The sequence below is a fragment of the Heliangelus exortis genome, chromosome 3 (genome assembly GCF_036169615.1).
Source record: "Heliangelus exortis chromosome 3, bHelExo1.hap1, whole genome shotgun sequence".
NCBI lineage: Eukaryota > Metazoa > Chordata > Aves > Apodiformes > Trochilidae > Heliangelus > Heliangelus exortis.
Genome location: NC_092424.1, coordinates 14,186,418 through 14,212,726, shown reverse-complemented (window position 1 = coordinate 14,212,726; position 26,309 = coordinate 14,186,418). Strand labels below are relative to the sequence as shown.

Sequence of the window (26,309 nt, the reverse complement as noted above, 5' to 3'; positions counted from 1 at the left end):
AGAAAAAGTGCAAAAAATATCTATTAACCTTTTTCTATAAATTTCATAATTGCTTAATTAAGAGAAAACTTAATCAGTTTTCACTTCATATTTACAGGCTCCTGTGTACTACACCTGTTTTACAGTTAAATTCTTGCATTACTTCCTCGATACTCTCTGAAGTCAACATGTCTTTAGTTTATGGAAATATTAATTTAAGTAAAAATGTTTGCAAAATAAATAAGTACATATTTAAGAGTATTCAGTATTCATTTGATGGATTAACCCAGCTGAATAGAGTTTCAGCTATTAGTGGAATATTTCCTAAAGCGATGGTCACTGCTATTGCTGCTGACTGAAAGCAGGGCCTTGTTTATTTAGAAGACAGGTGAATGGGTTTCCTTCCCTGAATTACAGCAATGGGCCAAGTCTGTAAAACTCCAGAGCCCACAGCCACAGATGAGAGCGAGAAGGTTGGAGAGGTGCTCACTGCCAGTGCCCATCTCTTGCTACAAGGGGAAAACAGCTGAAGGATGTGTTAAACATCCTGAGAGCAACATCACACGCAGAGAGTGACTGCTCATGTGTGGAGGAATGACCCTCCGTTCCTGTTGTCTTGATTACTGGGAGCAATTAGTACAGTGCAGAAACTTCATACTATTCTAAGGGCGTCAAGAGAAGCTGATTTGAGTTGTTGGTTTTGGCTTTTTTTCCATAGTTGACAAACAGCATCTCAAGCCCTTCATGTATTCAGACTGTTATAAATACCAAACCCTAAAAAAGGCTGAAAAAAAAGGCCAAAACTCTAAACTCATTAGTTTACCAAAAAAAAAAAAAAAAAAAAAAATTAGAGGTGTCAATTTCAACTTATTTTCTTGTTATTAATTCTGTATTTTATCAGCATAAGGGCAGGGTTGGGAGAGGCACATAGGCAGATTCTGATGCCAGTTAAAAATGGAGAAAAACTGCTATCATAAGTAACCTAAGTAATTAGAAGAAGTTTATTAACTGAAGGAGTAATGTACAAATACAGTTAGCTAAATGGAAGAACAGAAACAAAAAGGAAAAAAGCTGTAACACAGAAATATACGTGATGAAAAAGTTATGAAGGCAAATCATGATCTTGGCCATTCCAAAGCACCTGAAGACTACTTACTAGAATTCAAAGACATATTTAGATATATTAATATATATATAAAAACTCACAAACACTGGATAAAATGGGAAATTCAAAAGCATCTAGCAGTATCATAGTTTTGATTTTGTTAACTTTGAGAGCCCTCTTATGCTTTGTGAAATTCTCTAATGTTGCATTAACAAAAATAGATAATGCTATAAATAATGCATATTCACTAGTCAGCTCAAGAGTGCATAAATAAGCAGTAGTGTTCTGCTTCAAAATCCAAGTAGTATACTCCAGCTATGGCCTCATCAATCAGCTGGCAATACAGTATTCGGGAAGGCAATTCTTCAAACTAATAGCCTAAAACCAGTTCTATATAGAAACTACTTGCTCTGTTATTTTTCATTCATACACTGAGTTTTTCTTAGTACAACCTTCCCTCCATTGGTGAAATGATGGTTTTCCAAGGCTAAGACACAGATTCAGAAGAGAAATTGTGAAGAAGTCTCGCCTGCAAGCAGTAAAAAAAAAAATAATTTCAATATTTATCTTTCCAAAAACTTATTTGTCATTAACTGCAGAACCTCAGTGATGCCATTAGCAACAGAAATCTTGCAATGAGACTATAATTCCAAGGTCTGTAACTGATTGATGTTGAAGGGAAAAACCCTAGAAGCTGTTGTATTTTGATGAAAATTTTACTGAATGCATTAAGAGTAGGTTCTGAAGCATACAGCTAATCTATCTTCAAAACCCACCTGGTGTTGATTCAGTTACTTTAAAGAAAGCTTAAAAAAAATCAGTTTATATTTTGTATTAAATTCTCAAGCAATTTTTGTGAGGAAAAAACAACCAGCAAAAAAGACAATTTCTGTACACGATTACTGTTTACAATACATCAGAAGTCAGGCTGGTTTATTGGCCAGCTGTTTTTTTGAAAGGAAGTATTTAGGAAGCATCCACACTAGCCTGAACCAAAGACCAAATCTACACAAAGGGAGAGGCAGAACAGATCAGTGAAACTCAGACAATATAATGCTACATGGACTGCCTTGAATCTTACATCCAGCACTTTTTTAACCCCTTTCTGCCCCAAGTGATCATAGGTTATTACTTCTATTTTGTTACGGAAAATAATTTTGAAAATTAGTAGGAACGAGACGGTTGTGTGACAATTCACTGAACATAGAAATATTTATAAAACCTTCACTTTGCAGGAATACACTTTCCCATATATATGCTCGGCAGACTTAAACATACTTCCAAGAGACTCTAAAGTTACTTCCATATATTTTTAAGGTCCTTAAGAAATTTAGTATAAGTGGAAAATAGTGAAACTTTTACTTAACATCTGCCTGAGGCTTACAGAAATCATTAGTCAGAACAGAGGCCTTCACCAAGAGTTAGATGAAACCTTTGGGGCACTGCCTCCATATCAAAAATTACAGCAGTAACAGGATTATGGTTTAGCTCCCTACATGCTACATGTTTTATTTTAGGATAATTAAAAAAATAAGAATTAAATATTAAAAGGCGAATGTAAGTCTATGTGTTTTTATAAATATACTTCAGGGCAGTTATTTAATACTGAATTTGTTAAAAAAAACAGTGCAACAAAATAATGAATTTAAAATGATAAAAAGCTGTATCTCATTTGTTAAATCATACCAGTAAAAATGCTGTCTGATCTTTGCAGATCAGATCAAGGTGCTGACTGCATCATACTGCAGAAAAATCAACCCAGTTCTTTAGGCTGAGAGGATTAGAGTTCCTCACTGAGTCTGAACTTAATGATCTCAACTGTTCTTTGCAACATTATCCATACTCTCTCGCTACTGGGCAAGACCAATAAAAAATTAAAGCAAACCCTGATCTCACTCAGTCCTGTTCCAATATAAATTTTAATTAAGTTTTAGGAAGTGGAAACACAAGACATGTAACCCTGATTTCTTTGCCTTTGAAATTAAAGTTGATGTGGTTTATTTAAAGTTACAAGCTGCCATTTTTTTGTTTGGAAATGGCTTTCCAGCAGTCTGTGGGTGGATGCTGGTAATGAAGGAAGGAATTCAGAGCTGTTAAGAGCATCACACCGAGTATGCTTAATTGATGTATATTCTCTAATAATAATGATGTACTACTGTCAAAGGTCAACTGATCAAAGAGATCCTGTTAGTTCTGAAAACTAAACATGGCATGAAACCACTGAAAAAACATAAAAGGTAAAGTTTTTTCATCTTATTAAAATATACCCAAAGGATAAAATTTTTACTCTTATGTTTCAATAAATTCAAGGACAAATTCTTTGTTATAATTTCCCAAGACTTTAATACAAAGATGTGGTCATATTTGAATTTGAAAAGATAATTATCTTTAAAACATATAGGTTAATATTTGGCAAGGATCTCACCAAAGATTGAAAACCATATATAGAAAAAGTGATGAGAAAGTGATAAGGACAGCAGGATAAATTTATTTTTCAGGAGAGTATTTATTTACTCAAATGCACTTCGTCTACCCTGCTCATGGCCTGAGAACCCTGGTGCAATGACCTTTCTCCCACCTCTTCAATTTGCATTGACCATCTTGACTCTCCCATCTTTTCAAGAGTCTCTCTCTTGACTCTTCTGCAATGCTTAAGGCTCTAAATGCTCCCATGTAGTTGTACAGCCTACTGCCTCAGCTCTTATTAAGTGCTATGAATGCTGTTGAGGTTAGACTAAATACCTTTAATCACTCAGATATTTTCTGCTAGTGTCATTGAAAAAAATCACGTTGGAACAGATTTTCGTGGGCCACTTAGTCCAGACTCCTGCTTGATGCAGAGTAAACATCAAGGCTGGATCAGGTTGCTCAGGGCCTGGTCATGTTCAAAAATTTTCAAGGACTAAGATTTCACAGCCTCTGTGGATCCCTGTTCTAGTGCCAAATAGAGAGGAAAAATCTCTACCCTTGATTTGCCAGCACAAACACAGCTCCCTAACACAGCTAATCCAGACACAGTCCCTATCATCGTCCTATCATCTGGTAGTACCTTTAATTTGTTATCTATCTTCTTCACTTCATGAGTGGTGTAAAAGAAAGGAACACTTGGGAACCAGTAAGTATGAAAGTTAATTTCAAAGGAATGCTAACTATGAAAAGGATGAATTTCCATTCATCTCATCTTAGTTTACTTTAACACAGGCAGATAGAAGTATTTCTGTCTTAATGTCATGATACAAAAATAAATCTATTTATTTTATCCTGGCTCTACTGAATAGACAAGGATAGGAGTCACTGTCTTCACATGCTGTCATGCTGTTGCACACCTTTTTATTTCTGAATTTTTATTTTTTCCACTACTTGGAAAAAAAATTCTCTTCAGAAGTAAGCAATGTGAGTGATTGATGTACGAACTATGAAGATGCTTACAAAACTTCTCTTTAGATTAAAGCATGTACAGGCTAAATTTCAAGGCCTTTTTTTCACAATGGTTTAGTAAAGAGATGATTTAGATGTCTAGCACAAAAATGTGCTAGACTCTTTGTGATAGATAAAAGACCAAGAAAGACTTTTTTGTGAATATTACCAATTACTGTGTGCTAACAAGCTTTTAAAAACCTTCCCAAGAATAGCTGAAGTTTTTATAACTCAGAGGCAAGGATCATCACAGCTATATCTGACTTTTAACAAACTTTTTGATGAACTGACCCCAAGTCCATCTCTTTGGATTCTTCAGCCACAGTGATTATAACACATTTAGTATAGAACACATGGGATCATTTAGTGTAAAAGATAGTTCAGGTGACCATATCCACAATTTCAATGAATGAGGGTGATTTTGTGAAGTTGAACAATGTGAGAGTGAAAATAAATCCTACAATTACAGAAAGTCTTTGAATATGTTTACAGATATGACTATTATGATCCTTACCATTAGAAGGATTTTAATCTACAATTTATATCACTTTGTGAAGTCTCTTAGATAACCACTACTGGCAACTAATGCAAAGCACATACTCAAAAAAGCAACCTCAAGTATATGTGGTTCAAGTTTCTTATCCATCCAGATAGATATGGAAGCAATGAACAGATAACACAACACATCACAGAAATAGGCACCTGGATGAGATAATAAAAACCTGTGAACATGCATCACCTGATCACAGCACGGTGTCATCTCCCAGCCTCTATTAGCTCTTGCTGCACCAGTGCAAGTCCTAGACACTTTATCCTGTTTATAATTGCTGATGAGCAGTAATAAGGCCTGCATGCCTCAGCTCCTGTCCGTTCCACTTCAGTGCCCACCTATTAGGTTATAACTTTTATTTACAGCCTTGCTTGATGCACTGTTCTATTAGTACAGCAGGAAACTGAGCTGAAGAAAAAAAAAATAAAAAAAGAGTGTCCCTAATGGGCACTATTATTGCCAGGGTTGGGTGATTTATTATGCTGCTCAAAAGCTGTTCTATCATCACTTTCCTGTGGGTGAGAGAGCTCCAAGAAGGTTGGATTCCTAACACAATGCCCTCCAGAAGTCAAACACTAAACATTTTTCAAGTCCCTTGGAAAAACGCACCTCAAAATTACTTAAATGTTATAAAGACCATTCCTTTTTTTTTTTTTCTTTTTTTGGCTGAAGTGCTTAACGCTTCAGAGCAATTAAACAAAAAATAATTTCACCAGTGCTCTTTCTGTCCTTACTCAACACATACAGATGGATAAAAAATTGATCATATAAAAGTAACAGTTTCTTGGGTTTGTCTGACTGCAGCTTTGTATGTTTCTATTTCCACAACCTGCTTTCTATAACTCCGCAGAGATTGCCTTCTCAATTATATAGGTTCAGCCTCAAAGCGTTTAGATTTCTAGCACTGCTACAATCAAGCACACCACTTAATATAAGAACACCAATAAAGTGGAAAGTTCACAAAAAGACCATAGACCTGCTTAACAGCTTTGCTCAAGCAGTGGAAGAACTATTTACATCTTCCAGAATCAAATTTAAACTCGAAAAAGCATAGAGCAATGAAACAGACACTGTAATCTCACACAATATAAACATCACCACACCCATCTATCACAGAATTGTCACAGTTGGAAAAGATCTCTAAGATCACTGCATCCAAATGTCAACAACATCTCTCCTTCCCCCCCCCCCCCCTCGTAAATATATAAATATATATATCAATATCTATATCACCCATTGGTGTATATCCTGAAGTGCCCCATCTACACAGTTTTTAAATATTTCTAGGGATGGTGATTTCACCACCTCTCTGGGCAGCCCATTCTGACACCTCAGTAAAGAAATTCAAGTTTAAAACTCCCTGAGTGCAACTTGAGGCCATTTCCTCTCGTCCCATCATTGCCCACTTGAGAGAAGAGCCCAGCACCCACCTCCCTACAGCCTCCTTTCAGGTAATTGTAGAGAGCAATAAGGCCTCCTCTCAGTCTCATCTTGCCCAGACTAAACATTCCCAATTCCCTCAGCCTCTCCTCACAGGCCTTCTTGTCCAGACACATCCCCAGCTTGGTTGCCCTTCTCTGAACTCACTCCAGCAGCTCAATGTCTTCCTTGTAGTGAGGGGCTCACAACTCAACTCAGAGCTTGAGGTGAGGCCTCACCAGTGCTCACCAGTACAGGGGCAGGATTGCTTCCCTTCTCCTGCTGGCCACACTGTTCCTGACACAAGCCAGGAGGCAGTTGGCCTTCTTGGCCACCTGGGCACACTGCTGGCTTGTACTCAGCTGGCTGTTGACCAGTACCCTCAGGTCCTTTTCTGCCCAGCAGCTTCACAGCCACTCCCTCAAGCCTATAGCATTGCACGGGGTTGTTGTCACCAAGGTACAAGTCTTGTTGTTAAACCTCATTCTACTGACCTTGGCCCACTGGTCTAGCCTGTCCAGGTCCCTTTGCAGAGCCTTCCTACCCTTGAGCAGATCAACACTCCCATCCAACTTGGTGTTATCTGCAAACTTATTGAAGAAGCTCTCAATCCTCTCATCTAGATCACTAACTGAACAGGACTGGCCACAAAACTGAGCCCTGGGGAGCACCACTGGTGAAGGACTGCCACCTGGATTTAACTCAGTTGACTTAATTCTCTGGGCCCTGCCACAGGGTCAGTTTTTAGCCCACCCAAGAGTATAAATGTCTATGCCATGAGCCACCAGCTTCTCAAGAAGAATGCTGCAGGAGACAGCGTCAAAAGCTTTACTGAAGTCCAGGTGGAGAACATCCGTAGCTTTCCTCAGGTCCATTAGGCGGGTCACCTTGTCACAGAATGAGACCAGGTTGGTCAAGCAGAACCTGACCTTCCTGAACCAGTTGGGTTGGATGAGGCTGATCCCCTGGCTGTCCTGCACTTGCCATGTGAGAACACTCGATGTGAACCACTCCATAATTTTTACAGGCACTGGACAAATGTCTGTAGTTCTCCCGATCCTCCTTCTGACCCTTCTTGTCAATGGGTGAGACACTGGCAAGCTTCCAGTTGTCTGGGGCCTCCCCTGTTAACCAAGACTGTTGGCAGATAGATGATGGAGAGAGTTTTGGAGTTCCTATCCCAGTTCCCTCAATACTCTCGGGTGGGTCCCATCTGGCCCCATAGACTTGTGGTGTCCAGGTGCTGCAGCAGGTTTGTTAACTGCTTCCTCCTGCATTACAGGGGGATTGTGCTGCTCTCCATCCTCATCTTTCTGCTCAGGGGGCTGGATACCCTGGGAGTGGTTGGTCTGACTAATGAAGCTGGAGGTAAAGAAGGCATTAAGTACTTCAGCCTTTTCCTCATCCTTGATTGCAATGTTTCCCCCATGCATCCAATAAGGAATGGAGATTCACTCTCTTTTTATTATTGACTTATTTGTAAAAACAATTTTGCTGTCCTTTATGGCAGTAGCCAGACTGAGCTCCAGCTGGGCTTTTTTTGCCTTCCTGTTTTTTTTCCTACTTAACCTAGGACAGATACTCTCACAAAATGTGAGCTAACTGCACATATATTGAAGATAAATGTTTCTCATGAACCACTACTGAGAAATACAGTGTTTTACAACTTACCAAATTTATGGATATAATATATGAATTGAGTCTATAATCACTGCATTTTATCTGCTTGTTTCCACTATCCTCTCTACCACAATAAAAGTTAACTGAATATGCTCACACAGTTCCACCAATTCCTTTAAGGTTTTTTTAAGCTGCATGAAAACGTTTACAAACTTGTCTGTTTAGAATTGCATATTAAGTAATCTTTAAATTGTACAGCAGAAGAGTAACATGCCACTTAGTACTGCACTTTAGCAACAGGGGCACCCACCAAAAATGTGACCTGAGTGCCCTATTGGCTACAGCAAGCCTCTAAGTATCAGCCATCAATCATAACATTACCTGACTATTAAGAAACAAATCAAAATAACTAAGAAGCTACACACTAAGCCACACAGTCCCATCTTTTTTCCTACAACATCTTCAGACTCCTGGCTCTCAAAAACCTTTGAGGCATCATCCAAACTTTTCTTTATAATGCTTGTCCTACAGGCACACTTCAGAACAGAAATACTTTTAACAGCAGTGATTCTGGTGAACAGAAGAATGAAAAAAACCACTATTTGGTGTCATAATACAATTTTTTATCTCAATAGCTACTTGAGCGTGCAAGTTGACAAAAGCATGATGCAAAACCTTTTCTTTGGTAAGAGAACTTTTCCTCTGTCTTGACAGACTTATTGTTTTGATCTTTCTTCAATGGTTATATTAATGCTAATAAAATATGAAAGCTTTGTGTCTCCCTTAATACCCTCCTGATGGGAACCTGGATACAATATAAATAGGTCTTATTTCTAATTTTCTCTCTCAAATGCTGATATATGGCAGATTTTAGAGAAAAACTGCTTGAAAGGGGGGAAAATTACAGAAAGTAATTCCACCAAGACATTCCCCTTCAAAGCTCTTCCAAACAAGAGAAATGCAGAATACCTACAGAATAAGCAGTTTATATACAATGTGCAGTATTGATAAATATTACTTGTATCACTTAAACAGCTTTCTAAGAACAGACACTAGGATGAAGTGAATGTACCATGAAATATTCACCTACACTGCCTACTGCTTATGCCTCAAGATGTCACACCAATTCTGGATAATATTTTGTAGCCAATGTTTTCTTTTCAGTTCTCATATTTATCTGGATTCCCAAATGCAGACTTTGAAAACTTGGTGATTTTTATTTTTTTTTAAAGTTTGCTGAAAATTTAAGCTCTGGAGATGTAAACTAGCTCCTGGTAACAGATTTATTAGTGTAAGGGACTACAAAATATATGCAGATCACTCAGCAAACAGTGTAAAAAAATTGGGGGAAAATGGGGTAATATAGAATCGTTAGGTTTAGTTGACTGAAGATGAATCTTGTTGCATCAAATCAAGAAGCTCTCATTACTTTCTTGCTAAACACACTAAAGCATGTAGGGACCAAACATTAGCAAAAACTGAAAGAGAAATACTGAGCAAAGTTAGCCAACCGTTTAATGGTTATTTTTTAACATGCTTCATCTGCTTTATTCTAAGGACCTTCTACTGTTGCCATTTGACACTCTGAACAGAGGACTTACTTGTCTTTTTGATAATCCCAAACACATTTTAAAAAATATTCAAACAGTACACTAAGTTTTCAGTATCTGTAGCATCATAGAAAGCTTTTAAATTGCCCTGCAATGAAAACTGGAGTTAAACATTACAACAGCTAGCATATACAGAAAATACAATTTAGTTATACCATAAGAAAAGCAGATCAGTTTGGCAAACGTTCCATCCTGTTTAGGTACATTTCCATGGATAGGTAGAAAAGAAAATCCAGTCTTCTTACTGTGGAGAAGTTGGATCCAGTACCTTCCAATGCCAAGCTTAGAGGGTTCTTTGGTAAACAATACTCACAGCATTGTCACAGATTATTATGCATAACTTGAGAGGTCTGCACTGCATCATATGCAAGGTAACACAGCTTTCTTCACTGCATACCAAGCCAACCTGCATCATCACACATCCACTACAAGCCAAGAACATGCATATGTAGAATAACAACAGTTCAGCTGAATGTACAATAGCTTGAAACACTTCTTGAAAAGATTACTTCAGAGGAAATTTACCTTGAACTAAAAGAAACGAGCCCTTAATGAAACATGAATACCCTTCTTTTCTGCACATTCAATACAGCTCTCACTGTACTTTAATGCAAATTTAGGCAAAAATTATTTTGGAAAGAAACGGCTAGAACATTATCTAGATGCCTGTCACTGCCACTCTACAAGCTTCCCAAAATGGTGCTGGTTATTTGTGCTCTCCATAACCCATGTAAAAATGAAGTCTGATAAATATCTGAGCCAATGCAGGTAACTTGCCTGCCTGTCTGAACGAGTACTCATGTGATTCTTCATGCCAGACACAGGGCAGAAGCAACAACTTCAGCCTGGCAATAATCTAACATGCCATTGCTAACAGTAGCCCTGTGAGAGATGATCCAACTCTATCCTCCATGTAGAAATAAATCACCAAAAGAACCCAAACCAAGTAAAATTTCATCTCAAAGCAAACATCAGCTGTCTATACTGCATCTTTGATCAGGGAAAGTGAAGTCAATATACTCCAAACAGTTTTCTACTCAGTAGTTTGCATTTAAGGAGGAGACTTCCAGAACACTGCCACAATCATTGGACTTGAATAAAAATGATTACTATTGTACATCTTATGCTTACAACGAATCAGTAAAAACATAGCATTTATTGATGGAATTATATTTAACAGGACTCTGATATGAACTTGCTGCCACACAAATCCTTTTATATATACATTTCTGACAGCAAAGCAACATTTGTTTTCATTTGTCATTTGCCAGATATAGTTATTACTCATGACTATTAAACTACAGCCGTAGAGGTATATATCATGCAAAACCTAATTCCTGGACCCCCACAGAACACATACCTGAGTCGCAGGATCTTTTGGTTGGTGTGGTTAACGAGGCATGAGCTGTACCTGTGCATGGCCCACCTGGAAACAGAGAAAATCACATGTCTCAAAACACCACCAATATTTAAAGTTTACAACCACATCAGGATAAAACTTAGGAATCTAAAAAGCTGAAAAGCACTTGTCTTTGGAAAACATACATGGAAGAAGTCTCAGTATTTCTTTCCCTGTCAAATCCAAATAGGTTTTGCATTGAAAAAACAGATGAGAAGCTGAGGCAGAAAGAAACATTAGGCTTTTTAAGCATTTTAAGAGGCAGTTTTAGAAAACTATGCACTGTAATTGCACTTTCTACAGTGCTGAAAAAGGTACAGTTTATGATGGAACAGAGCTAGAAATTTATCTAACTAACCCACAAGTAACACATGAAATGAACTGATCACTTCTCCAATGTCAACAGAAATCACTGACTCCAGTGAGACAATGACTTTGCCTCTTATCTTATTCTCATTATGTTTTCAAAGTGTGGCACAACTATATGATAATACATTCTTCCCATGTTTAAGGTGTTCTGGGTTTTTTTGTTGAACTATGGACTCTTGCCCACTCATCTAGTATCTGATTGGTAGTAAATGGCTTTCTGGCTTTTTTCTTAACATGCATCATTGAAGAGTTCTCCAGAGATCTTGTTAAGAAAGAAACCAGTTGAGTGCACTCAGCAATGTGCAGTTAAAAAAAACAGAACAAAACCCAACCATATAGTGAAGCCAAGACAAATTAACAGTAGCATTACCAGTGGTAATAAAACACCATGCCATTGATAATTGGATATTACAAATTGGATTATACTAGAGAGCCTGAAATTAAGCTAGCTCCAGTGGAGTTTGGCTACCAAAATCAAGTTTGCACTAGATTGCTGATGATACAGTTGTACTACACAGGCAATACAACAGAGATTAGTATGAGAGAATAATCTTTCTGTAAGTCTTCATACCCTGAAAAATACTTTTTTTTCCTTATTTTCCTAATTTTTATTCAGTCTTTCCATGTCTGGAAAGCTGTACTGTGGCTTTGGCAACATTTTTCTCTTTTCAATTACTTCCAAGTCTGGCTAGGTACTAAACTGCTTTTCTGCTAATATCCAAGATGCTTCCCCCTTCAAGTGTTTCTTTCATTTCTGTTTTTCAGTAAGGATCAGGTCTTGGTATTTTCTATCCTGTAAAATGCATAGCAGTGTAACATTAAAAAAAAAATAAATTAAAAAACCCTTCTGTAATTGGTAGGGGAGGGAAATAGATGTGGAATTTATTTCAGTGCATTTGATTTCAATGAAATGCACTTGGGAGAGAAGATTTCAGAACTTTTACACTTTCAGTTTTCCAGAGAAGTATTGATAAACTTGAGTTATCTGTTATCCCAAAAACTCCCCCTGGCAACATACATCATTTTATAACTGCAACAGATAATCTTTAAAGAGGTGGTTACAAAGACCAGTCAGTAGGGCCTGATCTGAGGTGAAACCAAGTGAACAGGACATGGGAAACTATCCTAGGAAATGGCTTTGTATGACAGCAACAGGCAGCTGGCAGAAGTCAGACAGCTCTGAGAGGGTTGGGTGGATTTTGCAAGCTGGTAAGGAGAGAGTTGGTGAGAAATGGCTGAACTCCACAGATGAGTGGAGGGGAATGGTGGGAGCCTCTCTGCAGAGTCAAGTCTGCATGTGTGAAGAGGCAAGCTTGCTTTTGCTGTGAGGAAAAATGACAGGTGTGGGCTGGGTGCCTTCCCTGGCCAACAGGAAAACATCAAAGAGGACAGACCAAAGATCCTGGTATCAAACACCCTGGTATCACCATGCTGATGCCTGCTCCAGGCTTGAGAGCACTGGCAAGCAACAGCCACTTTTTAACAACCAGAAATGGTCAAGTAAGATCAAATATTTCTTTACAGAGTAATTTTATCTACATTAGAATATAACAAAAAAAAAATATAGTTAGTACTACTATTGTAGTAGGCTCAAAAAAATCCATAGTCTAGGATTTGGTGCACTTGGTTAAAAAAAAAAAAAATCAATACTGGAACAGAATCCTTACCAAATTTTCCGTTGAAACCTTTTGGATATTCAAAAAATTACTCAGCAGGCCTGTTAAGTCACTCTCAACTTTCAAAGACTGAGTACATAGCATTTGGTTTGAATAAAGAATTTGGGTAAACAATATATACAACAGAATGTGCAATATATTAAAATATATACAACAGAGCATGGAATTTCAATGCACTGAGTTCATACCACAGCTGCATCTTAAGATGCAGCAGCTCTTCTTTAAATAATTTTAATTACATTCTCTCAATTTTCACTGAATAGACATTGACAGGCATCATCACTGTAGACTATCAAGTAAGACTAATCCATGCAATTATTTTACAGCAAGTATTTACACTAGCTGATATTTTCAACATCCAACTAAACAGAAGATCTTTATTTCTCCCGCTCAAGTGCAAAGTGGAATGAGTTGGTATGTATTCTGTGCTTCCCCTGTTAGGATTCTTCTCTTATTTAATCTTCCTTCATTAGGTATTATGTTCATATAGCTTTAATTTGTATAGCACAGCACCAGTGTTTCAACAAAGGCTATCTCGGGATTTGCACGCACAGACACCAGTGCCTAATAACCAGAGAAGGCTTCACGCCCTTTGCAGCACTTCCTTCTGCTACTGTTTTTGCTCCACCATTAAAAAAATGTCATGCATAATTCAATACTATGAAGTGTGGGCTAGACTGTGCAATTCTATGTGGAAGTCATTATGTTGAATCTTTTGGTATACATAATGGCTAATTTGGGTATCTTTGTTTTATTTCAAACAGGCCAGTATACTTCCTGCAGCTCCGATAGAAATTCTGCAGGAAAGAAAAGGGAAGTCAGAACAGCAGAACACAGATCCTTCCTGGCTATACACAGAGGTAGGCTTATTAGGATTATTCAGGATAAATGCACACCTTCATTTTCCCTCCCCCAAAAAATTGTTTCAGGGGAATTTGCCTGTGTTACACAAAACACTTCTGTGCACAATGAAAAGTCACACATGCCTAGCTTCTAACATAACCCACAGGGCTGTAAGACTGCTATTTTCTCTCAGCACAAACAAGAGATTAAAATGGAAGAATAAAGATATCTTTCTGTTCTACATCCAATTAACAGATTAAACAATGGCTTTTGCTCCTGTTTCTTTCCAGTCCATGGTTTCCGGCATTTGCAGATCCTCTTCTGAACAAAAGCAGCGACAAAACAAGACCCTTTAACTCAAACATTACAATAAATTAAACCAAAAGGTCTTATTAATGTAGATGCTATACTCATGGCATCTGATATTTCTAGCTTTCTCTAATTTACTGTTATTTGTACTCTAAATACATAAATTTGGAAAAACAGGTTCAAAACTACTTTCTTTTTCTCGTGATCTCCAAAGTAGTAAAATTGCAGGTATTATATATATGTGCTAATATTATTGTTTACTATTATAGACTATTATATTTCTGTATGTTTAAACACATCTCTAGAACATCTTTCTGCACTGTTCACCCTGCTTCCTGAAAGCCATCAGCAATTGCCAAGTAGCACCTCTCCTGCAAGACGTACCCTGCATGAGGGTAATTTGTATTTCCTTCCTGAAGTCTTTGCATGCCACTCAGAACTTCCTGCTTATGAAAAAGTGAAATACTAGGGTACCCACACTCTTCTTCCTGAGGAAGTGGTAAGTTTGAACCAAGGGTACCCGTGCCAGGTATATTTGAACACAGGATGAGATGCAGAATGGAGTGAAACCAAGCTTGTCAAAGACTACAAACCCTAAGATTGCAATAATACACTGAAATGATTACAGATAACCCAAAAAACTGCAAGCCACCTTTATGGACAAACATGAGAAGCAAGCATGAAGAGCAAGTGAAAGAAGTTCAGTGACTGATGTAAGCGTGTCCAAACACTGCTTTGCTTTTGCAGTGCCATGATGGTTCATTCCCATGATGGTTCATTCCCAGAGAAAAAGAGCAACTCCTTGCTTGCAACAGGCTTGAAGAGAGTAAGGATGAGCAGAATTTCCTTGGACAACAGTGTTGTAGCTGGGAAAGGGAAAACTTCAGAGCTATTTGCAATACAGAAAAGAGTCCTCCCTTAGAAGTCCAGACCAGCAATCCAGTTGTGCATTCCCTGAACTGGTACAGACATAATCTAATTAATCTACACGATTGAGTTTGAAAACAGCCATTGATTCCAAACACCACTACATAAACAAATGGGAACATAAATCTCTCAATTCAGTCTGCACAGACCACATGCAAACTTTAAGAAGAAAAAGCAAAATAACTTCACAGTGCTTCAGAACTGCTTCTCTGCTGCAGAACTGATATGCTGCATGATAATTTATATCACTGCTAAACAGATAATAGGATTATATCACATACACATATTATTTGAATTCTAGCTTTACAATTTCACCATAATTTATTTTTGTGAATTTTTATCTACGTGCAAGTTCTGGAGAAGTGAAACCTGGCCTACTTTGCTACTGCTGAACTGCTGGTAAATTTAACAGCTGTAATGAAGTAAATGGGAGACAAGATTCAGATTCCACTTTTTTCCTCACTTTTACCTACTGTTCTCCATTTTTCTCGTTTATAAAACAGATGCGATACTTCCCAACTTTACAGGTGTAAGTTTCAGTGTAAAATGTGCTTTTCAAACCAGCAATTAAATTATATTTATAAAAATAATTTTTAGGTAACCTTGAGAGCTGTGCAGCTCTAACCCACATTTTTCTTATGTGACCATGTTTCTGTTTCATCTTCCATGGGGTCCTTTCACTTTAATAAATGGGACCCTAGGATACACTGGGCTTCTCTGCAGTGTGAATCGACTATAAATCAGAAAGAAAAATTAACAGTGGTACTATTCTACTGGTCTTCATTATATTTCAAAATTATCATGCCACAGTTGCGAAAAAAAAGTGTTCATTCCATAAATTTATGTGCCAGACCTTTGCTTAAGATGTTAGAGGAGCCAGAAATGTTCTTTTTAAATGTAGGAATTAGACTGAACCTTACAGAAGGATCCTCACACCATGAAATGATGATGGAGGCAACACTTCTACTAAACATTCTTTTCTTCAAATTTCTAATTTCTGTTTTTATATTTTGTGCTGGCACCCAATACTAGAGGCATTTCTTAAAAGACAACTCAAACAGCCCACAGCTCAAAGTAATTTATGTATTTGAAAACATTCCTGTAAATTTCCAAAGAGAAAGTGCTTGCACTGATAATACATGTATTCTTTGATGACCATTCAAGAAAACTGAGATTTAATGATACTCCAGATGAAAAGCTAATTATTGTTAATTTTAACATTAAAAACAGTCCAAAGGACTACTTGCGCATACCATCTGATGAAAACAAGTACAAAAAAACCCAAGAAACACCAAAAAAAACCTTAGGATGTAGAAAAACTTTTAGTAGTTCCTAACTTAATAGAAGAATATGACTGAAAAAATTGCTAGTTCTTATTTTGTGGCATAGAAATCAAATATAGGACATGCAACTGGCTGGGTTTTTTTAGAGGTGTGTTCTTTTTTGCTACAAATCAAAACACACAAAACTGATTACAATAAGAAAGATCACACAACAACCTTATGAGTTGATAAGGAAAATTAGAATTATCCATCATTACCATCACTTAACTGCAGCTTTCTCAGTTATGTCTAGGTACAAGTTTAATTTGAATATTAAATCATGCAGGTCAGGCAGGCTAGTTTTGTAGCTCAGCATAATTTCAACAGTTACTCTATTGCTTTGGATTAGAGAAAAACAAACAAATTGGTATCAGAATAAACAAATAAGCAACAAAGTAAATTATTTTCTACAACCATTTGTGATGAACTAGACAAAAACAGGCAGCTAGCTTTGTCTGCTGTTACAATTAATACTTTATAGAAGCAGGTATTAACATAATTTTCAGTCACAGCTGATCCAGACAACAAAAGTTCCTCATAGCCAAAATCAGAGAAAAGAGACAGGACTGACTCCTACTGCAATGAGCAACTGAATTCTCAAAGCCAGGGCATACAGAAAAGTATAAAATGGATAGCATGCAAGAGCAATTGTAATTTAAAAAAATCCTGTCCTCACTTAAGAGGTAGAATACACAATGAAGAATATCACTATAAGACTTCAAAATATGAAGTATTTTCAGAGCATACATTGGAAAGATGTCAACTCTGACTCTACTTACAATCCCAGGCAAAATACAAAACTGTGAAGTCGTCATAAATTAGTAGAAACCTTTAGCATACTGTCAGAAAAAAGGCCATTCAATAAGCAAAAGAAGAAAAAGAGGATGCACTTTTAAATCCAATTTTCATAAGGTTATGTTGAAAAAAGAATTTTTTTTTCTAGTACTAGAGCCTGTGTGGCTTTTTACATTGTCACGCTTCAACAAGCCATGAAACTCAAAGAGTACAAACATCCAATAGATTCAGTAGAAAAAACAATCTCTCATCTTTCTGCCAGAGATTTTACAGGAGCCTGCTCCATCTCTGTTTCAGACATAGCACACTTTCTGGACAGAAAGCAACTTCACCAAAATAACTTCAAAATTGCAGGTATTTCAGTGATTGCAGCACATGCAAATGCTTAATAAAAACAATTGTCTTCAACCTTGTCTTGCAAATTTAAATTTTTGAGATAAACTCATGATGAGTTAAACACTTCATGTGGTATGAAACAGTTCAATTCTGCAGGGTATAAAACAACTACCACAAATTTACAGATATTCAGTCCTAGGAATTCATATTTAGACATCTAAAACTCAGTGCACATAGACACAAGGTGCGGTCAGTAATTCTTGTGCTTCTGGGCTGAAATCACCAGTATATTTAATTTGACATTTACAACAGTATCTCAGATCTTTGTGCGTTTTATGGAGTCTTCAATGTAGAAATGCTAGGCACCTAACTGTTCTAAAGCACCATATATTCCTTTTCTCCTTTTTCAATTGTGGTTCTTACTAGTTCTAGGAGGTCAGGAAAAGTTAAGTACATAATTAAAAGAAAATCATGTCAAGTGAAGCTAAGAACTACTGAAATATCAAATCTGATCCAGCTGCCAGAGTCGGAATTGTTCACATTGATATTTCACCTATCACATAGCAACAGTTTCAACCCTGCACAGCATCAGCTTTATGTCTACACATATAGTGACATGAAAATAACGTGACAGCCCCAAAAAGCAATGAAGGCCTGACACTAAGCAAAATTATTCCATGTGCAGTATGACCTTTATCAAAACACATGTACTCTTCCATAATTAAGGTAATTTTTTTTTTAAGTGCTGGTGGCTAGAGGGAGAGGCAAAGGCCACTGTCAAATCCCCTTTTTTCTCTCTGTCAAAAAATAAAATCCCTGTCCACCTAATAAGGAAAATAGAGCAATGGACTCATATGGTGACTGACACTGAAATAAATATCATTATAACCTCTTAAATGAAGTGAGGAGATGGAAGGGAAAAATGAGAATAGATGAAAACTACGCAAGAACTTGAACAGAAAGTTATCTGCACATAAAGCAATAGAACAAAAGATGATTTAATTGTCTGTTAAGAAAGACATTATTAAAATCCATGCAAATCTAGACTTAGTACAGATACACCAATATCAATACATTCCTTGTCTGTGGAACTGTATAAGGAAAACTTACTGCTAATGATGAAAATAGAAGGGTCTAGATAGAGAAAGGTAACTCAAGAAACATATGGTTAGGGATAGGCTTGAGGGAGGGGCTGAATTCTTCACATTTTTGCCCTCCTACTTCTACATTGCAACAGCATTTTTTGAAGTGATAAGTAATAATTCACAAAAACAAAACACTTGTGAAGAAGGAAAACAAAGTCCTGAAGCTTATGTCATGGCCTCTGGACATAAATCTTTAACACATTTTTGCTGACTGGAATTGTAAGACAGAACTATTTTTCATGTACTAGGGGCAGAGAAATAATCAGCAAATTGGGGTAGGTGATTGTTCAGAACTGAGGGAGGCAGAAGACAGAAAGGCACTACAGCCTGGTCATGTACATGAGGCACTAAGGTATGCAAATGCAACTCTCACAGAAAATCTAAACAGAAACAAAAAAAAAGGCAGAAATACTGGTATGTTGTGAAATTTAATTCCTGCAGAATCCAGTTCAAGGAACTTTTCTTCTTTATCCTTCACTCCGTGTTACAAAAGGAAATGGCTACTTAAAAAAAGAAGTACAAAGAAGCCCCTCCACCACAGAGTATGAATTTTACCACATGAGATTTCTATGGTTCTCTCCACTTGTCATAACATGAATGGAATTTGTTAATTGCCTAAACGACCTGCTGCAATTCTGTCCCATCTGTTTACCCTATGTACCATGGCAAGTGCCTTGATGTGCAACTCTGCTCAGAAGCTTGCAAGGGAAAAGACTGGAGTAGAATGCACTGTGAGAATCCTTCCCGAGTCCTCCAATCTTTCCACACTTCAACAGGGATTACCATAATAAAGCCAAACATTGATTTCTGGTGAATGACACAATTCTAGTCAGAACAGCACTCAGCTGTACATTATCACACAGCACTGCAAAATACCAGTCTTTGATGAACACAGCTGTAATGAGAGCAGTGCATGCTTTATAGAACTTGCTGCAAAAATAAATTAATATTACACAGAAAGAGACTCCCTCAAATTAAAAAAGACACAATGTTTCGACATTCTTCATCACAGAAAATAATCTTCCACACGGAAGGCACTATCCATCCAAAAAGCTCCATATGTGTATAAACATTTCTAATAAATGATATTAAGCTTCACTAAAGAGATAGTGGGTATGTTGAAAGAAGACAGAAAGAGCTCAAGCTGTAAATAAATCTCTCCCAAAGCCATAAAGACTTTTTTATAGGTATTTGTTTTCAAATGCTCAGCAGGCTGTGGTGCCCAATATCCATCACCTTCAGTGCATCTTCACAAGCTTACAGCAATTCAGGAGGAAGGGCAATATTAAAATTTCCTTCTCATCCCTGTCATCAGCTTCTTCCTGACCCCCAAATCCTTCTCAGCCACAGCAAAAAAATGTTGTTGTAACAGTTTTAATTCCTAACTGCACAAATTTTCACAAAGTCTGACCCAGTAAGCACTGGAGAAGCCCCCTATAAGAACAAACTGTAGATCCTGGCTAGTAAGCCAGAAGAGGTGCTGAAGCCCTCTGCCCTGTGAAGGCCCAAGTGTGCTGCTGAAGCATAACATTTTGCTGAATTCTCTAGGAAGGTTGTTTTAAAGGCCTTGCTTTTACTTCAGACTACAGGTTTCACCTGAAGAAGCACTGGACAGAAGGAAGAGATGACGGGTGGTCAGCAGCAACTGTGTATGTGAAGGAGAGACCAGAGTTAGACAGCAAGTTTACTCTTAATACAAGAAATTAACACTGCTGTGTTTCTGACAATATTCTCACATACAGATAGAAAGCAATAATCCAATTTAAAAAAAATTACTTTGTCTAATAAGTTACCACAATCCCAAAATGACACTTTGTACCTAGTCTACAGTCAATCTGCAAAAGCAAAAATAATACAAAAGCAAAGTCTACATACCTGTAAACAAAATCCGTACTTCAGCAACTAAGCAAAGCTACCCTATGCAAATAGTTAACACATCTGAAAACAAGTGTAGCATATCAAAGATTTTTTTTTCAGTCCTAGTGCTTTGTCAGCATTGTTATTTCCAGCAGTTGCTGCAGTTCAGGAACCAGAGAAGCTGGTAGCACATTCCCTACTAAAAATAAGCATATTTTTCTTGCAATATGTATATCTATTTACCAGCCAAAAGGCACAAACAAACTCAGCTCAAGGATTCTCTCTATAAAGCATCTTCCAAAAATCAAGCTACAGGTGGAAGAAAATGATACTTCAAATTATTATTACTACTACTGATGTTAAGTTGCAGAATGCAGATTTAAAAACTCTGTACAATTAGTCACAGAATAGTCATGGTTGGAAAGGACCTCTGAGATCAAGTCCAACCAGAACTTTATCTCACTGTGTCTGCTCATCTTTAACAACTTAGTTTACCTTAAGGGAGATTTTTTGCCATACTGAGTTCTATAAAGAAGAAAGATAGGTCATGAAAAAAAAGATGGATTAGCAAATTAAACTTAAATTTTATGCAAGTTACCTAGTAGCAGTCTAGACCTACACGCATTACAGAAAGTGCTATGAGCAACTGCAATTCTTAAAAGACCAAAAGGTTTTAATGTAAAAATCTACAAGATGTTGGTGTTTATCTTAGAATGTAAGTATTAATTTACCAGAAACACAAGAACGTTTCTAGAATGTGAGTGCATTAAAATGCAATTAAATTGTACACTGTGGTTTGAAAAGCTGCTCCTTTCAACTTGTCCTCCTGTTAAAGCCAGCAATGTTTCTTTTGTAACTTTTAACATTTCCCTTTTGCCCCAAATGACACAATATTTACTTCCAAAGGGTGCCAGTAAAATATAAGCCTAAGAAAACCCCAAAATGTTTATGCTCCCTTTGCTGTTACTTAGGACTTGTGCACTTACATTCCTCTTTGCTTGGTGAAGTTACATTCAGTTCTGTCAAAAGTTGCTGGTTGGAGTTAGCGGCCTGCGTGGTTAGAGAGGTATTGCTGTTGTCGCTGTTTGTTTCTCCAGAGAACAAATCTGACTGGCTGTTGCTTGTGCTGGGAGTAGAGTCATCATCTGGCTGCTTCTTCTGGAAATCTATCAAAACCAAGATTTCATGTCATCCCACTTGCTCACTCTAATCATCCGATGTTATTAACAAAACTGAAGCTTAAAAAAACCCCCATAACTCACACAACACAAAGTTAGAGTAGCCTTTAAAGTTTCTATTTCAGACTTAAAGCATCTTGAAAGTTATTTGTTCTTGAAGAGCAACAATTTCAGAACCACACAAAGATCGTTTCCTTACCTGTCCAAGACCATCCAAAGTTTACCACTGTGCATATCAACATACAGGACATCGCATCATTTTTAAAATAGTTCACACAGAACATGTACAAACACATGAAAGGGGCAAACATCTGATGAAGGAAGAACTAAAGCATGTGATACAACTGTAAGAAAATGTCACACTTCTCTAAATGCAGTACTTTTAATGCTGATTTTTAAAACCCCACCTGTAACAGTTTTTATGAAACTAATGTAGACAGCTATGGATCCAGCCTACAATGGAGGAGCTGGTGAGGGGGATTTGCATCATTGTCTGATGGGGATTTGGTGGGATTGGGGGTATGGTTTTTTATCTCCTTCCTTTTAACTTACTCTAAAAGTTGCTTGTTGATCTACAGCCATGGAGGCAGTTATGGGAAGTAAATCACTACAACACAGTAAAGCTATGGACAAATTCTTTTGCTTCAAACACCAAGTCACATTAAGTCTCAAAACTGCCCCCAGAGTCTGAATTCTACATCTTTGATAGATGCCATCCTCAGGCTTACCTTGCCTCCAAAACAGATTCATCTTTGAGGGACAGGATCCCTTCCTTTTTTAATGTAAAAACCTCCATCTAGGGCTTTCCCAAATCCAGAGTCCTGATACCTGATTAACTAGCATTAATCTCATTTCCTACCAGTTACATGACTGGGTTTCATTTTGGCACAGTTCTGCCACTGGATGCCCCCAGGGCACATTCCTCCCAGCCAAGTGACTTTTGGCTTGCTTAACATCCAGTCACCCTCACAATGCAGCACAGGGAACCTTTCCCTTGTAAAGAGATACCTGAAGATGAGGTGCACCACCTCTTGCTACTCCTAAACACATCTTAAAAAATTACATACAAAGGCAAAATTTATTCATTAAGCAAACACATACATAAATCTGTAGTGGTTGCTCATTGTTATGTCATAACAGAAAGGAAAACACAACAGTCCACAAATATTTGCAGATGGTGACATGTTAGAAATACAGGTCGCTACATGACTCACTAGGATTAGGAACCACTACAGTCAAACAGTCCCTAATTTATCATTTTAATGATTTGCCAGACAAATTAAGCTGTAACTTCTACTGTGGAAGACTCAGGTAGAAGTCCAGCTTAGAGAACAACAAGTTCAGAGCTAGAGAGGAGGAGGAAGGCGGTGGCAGATTGGAAATCAGCCACCTCTTCAACACTCTGAAGAACTGGTGGTGGGATGCTGATAAATTACCGGACCCAAGAAGATGTCCTACTCAGGCCTCACAAGTTATCAAAGTTTCACCAAAGTCAGGATTCTGAACATTATTAGTGGTTTTGTGCTATCAAGATAGCTTCAAGCACTTGGGTTACTGCACCAGCCCCAACCAGACAGCTGCACAACTGTAACTGGGGCCACTACCCTAGAAGATCCCCAAAACTTGCGACACCTCTCCTGAGGCCACAGTCCTGTCAGAAGGGAAGCTCACAGCTGTAGACAGTTTTGCAAATCAAATAACCACTACAGAAAATAAATTAATATCTCACATTGTCTGCTCCATACCTTACATATTGCATATCTCTTGCAAATATAAGGTGGCTACAAAGATTGTGTGTTACATAAGACTGCATCCATGACAATCCATAGAAATAAAGCTGGGTTGTGTACACGTATTAGAACTGAGAGACATTCCATCTTCACGGAGCAAAGCAAAAATAATGGTTATTTTCAGTATTATACACTGTGAGCAATCTATAAAATGCATTAAAAAAAGGAAGTCTAGAACTCATGAACAGCAATACATACTATGAAATATATAGAAAAATCAGCAAGTCAGAATTTTTCAGCCACTGTATTGCTTTTTTTTTTTTTTTTGCTCGATAGCTGCAAATACTGTACTCAGGCTGCATGAGAGCTCAGTGTCATCCACAAAAGGCATTTACAGAGAAACATAAAACATTCTTACAAAATGAGACTCTGTAATGAAGGCCCTGACAGACCTTCAAGGACAGTATGTTAAGTACAAGTGCTAATCTGTCTCCCAAAGCTGAATGTTTAATAGTACATTGACCAAGGTGGGGTGGGTTTTTTCCCTGAAAAAACTGTTCACTTATGCAACCTATTGATAAATTGTCCAACTTCAAAGACACCATAAAAGGCTGTCAAAAATGGTTATTCAGTGACAGTATTACCCAGCAAACTTACTATTAAACAGTTCAGAGTTGCCATGCAGCAACAAAATGCACCATGCAGCAGTTAAGTGCACTCTTTGCCTTTGTAATTCCAGGATTTCATGTTTAGAATTAACTTTTAGACTTTTTTTCAGACTGCATATCAATAAAATTTAAAAAATATCTTAACCTGCTTAGCTGTCCAGAACCTGAGAACATCTCCCCCCTTTAGTTAACCCTTTTAACTTCTTTTTCACTAGCGGAGTACATTGTGCCTGCTGATTTCAAGCGCTGGGACATATAAGTGTAGCTGAAGCTTTATTTACTTTACAGCAAATTATTAACAGTTGCCTTAGTTGTGGCATCAACAGCCATACAGAACCTGTTAAGTAGCACCATTTATATAATAAATTTGATCTAAATTACCAGTAGATTTCTGAAATACTGCTCTATGATTTGTAGTCCAGTATGCACCTGCTACAAAATACACATCTAATGATGCACTGGATGAACAGTACTGTATTTTTCTCTCTGCATGGGTGGATGGCATTTGGCTTCTGTTAACCAGGACTCTCATTGACATAAATAACTTGCAGATCACCTTGATCTCCTCACAGGCACAATGAAGCTGGCAAAAATTACAGGAGAGATGTGTCTGAATAAATCATGTTAAGCTTTAACTGATTAACAAATAAACTAAAACGAAAATACACACAATATAGGAAAGACCCTGGCAAGTTTTGAAGGGAAGGCTTTATCCTGATTAACATCACAATGTAATTCTGTTGACAGCTGGCAAGACATCAATCATATTTCCAGACATTTCTATTTAACTAGTTAGAGATGTATGCAAACCACTTCAGTTTAAATTTTTTTTTTCATTTTTACTGAGACTTTCATTATGCTAGCAAAATCTGTGCCAAACTGCACACCAACCAAAAATCCTCCAAATCCCTGTTCCCCTTTCCTAGTTAATTAAATGCAATTGTATAACTTTTTACAGAAACTTCAACTAGTACTAAGGTATAAAGTAAACATATTTTCTGACAAATGGAGAAAGTATGTTTATTAATTTATATCTTTTATTCTCAACACTGTCCCAGTTAATTACATGGTGAAGCAGAACCAAAATTAGATGTGAAAATTAGACATTTCCTGCATGGGAGAATACCAGGAGAATAAAATGCATGAAATACAACCAATGAACTATTAATGAATGGCAGAGAAGCTGCTCGTAGTTAGTAGGAACACTGCCAGTCTTCCACCTCCCAAATCTTTTTTCTTTGTTAAGTTCAGGGCTTGTACCCAGGTTCTCAGACAGCTGAGCAGGAGCAGAAAATCTCTGGCAGGGCTCTCATGCACTGCACGTTAACAGTAAGAGAGTTATTTTTGATACTTACGATTTTTTGTTGAGAAAACAATGACTAAATACACATATAGTCATGACACAAACATTTCATACTCTATATATACAATGAATTCAAATAGTTCAGATTAAAAGAAAGGCAAGTAGCCAGATTTGTTTCCAGACTGCAGCACGTAAGTTCTTTTGTAAGACAGTCTTTTGTCCATTTGTATTCATAAAATAACATTGATAATGAAAGTTATTACCTTCACAGCTTCTGATTCCAACCCATAAAACCAGAACTGTCACACAAAATCCCATTTTCTGCAAAGGAGTGAAACTCTCTTGTTTATTTTTCCAGTTACTGCTACCAGGTAAGAGTGAGCAACCAGAAAGAATCCGTCCAATATATTCATTTCACCAATTACCTCAAGATCAAACCAGTGAACATTTAGAACCTCCTACCTCTTTCATTACCACAAATCCTACCAATTCTGAGACACACGCACACAAAAATAAATCAGACATTCCCATCTCTAGTATGTAGTTTACTTTAGCCAACAATATCCAACAAAGTAACTAAGGAAATACTGAGTCCTCACATTTTGCTTAACTACAAGAGGTCTATAACTAAGCAGGGAACTTCAGCTGCTGGTAAATAATTTCTGTGATTAAATTAAATTGAAACCTGAGGGAGAGCCAAGTATCACACAAGCAGTTTCAGTGTGACATAAGGGATTTTATTCCGAAAGAGA

The 26,309-nt window shown here is 37.3% G+C and overlaps 1 protein-coding gene across 8 annotated transcripts in view; it reads right to left on the bottom strand.

Annotated features, from left to right (window-relative positions):
* The window catches only part of ZFAND3 (zinc finger AN1-type containing 3), a 140,361-nt gene that overhangs the window by 27,859 nt on the left and 86,193 nt on the right, over positions 1-26,309 (bottom strand). For 6 of the 8 annotated variants that reach the window (XM_071739356.1, XM_071739357.1, XM_071739358.1 and 3 more), the window contains 2 exons: positions 21,665-21,844; positions 11,061-11,126 (listed from right to left, as the gene is read on the bottom strand). In XM_071739356.1, the coding sequence (XP_071595457.1) occupies positions 11,061-11,126; positions 21,665-21,844 (246 nt within the window). The remainder of the gene's footprint in view (positions 1-11,060; positions 11,127-21,664; positions 21,845-26,309) is intronic. The other 2 variants (XM_071739362.1, XM_071739363.1) reach the window with 1 other exon arrangement.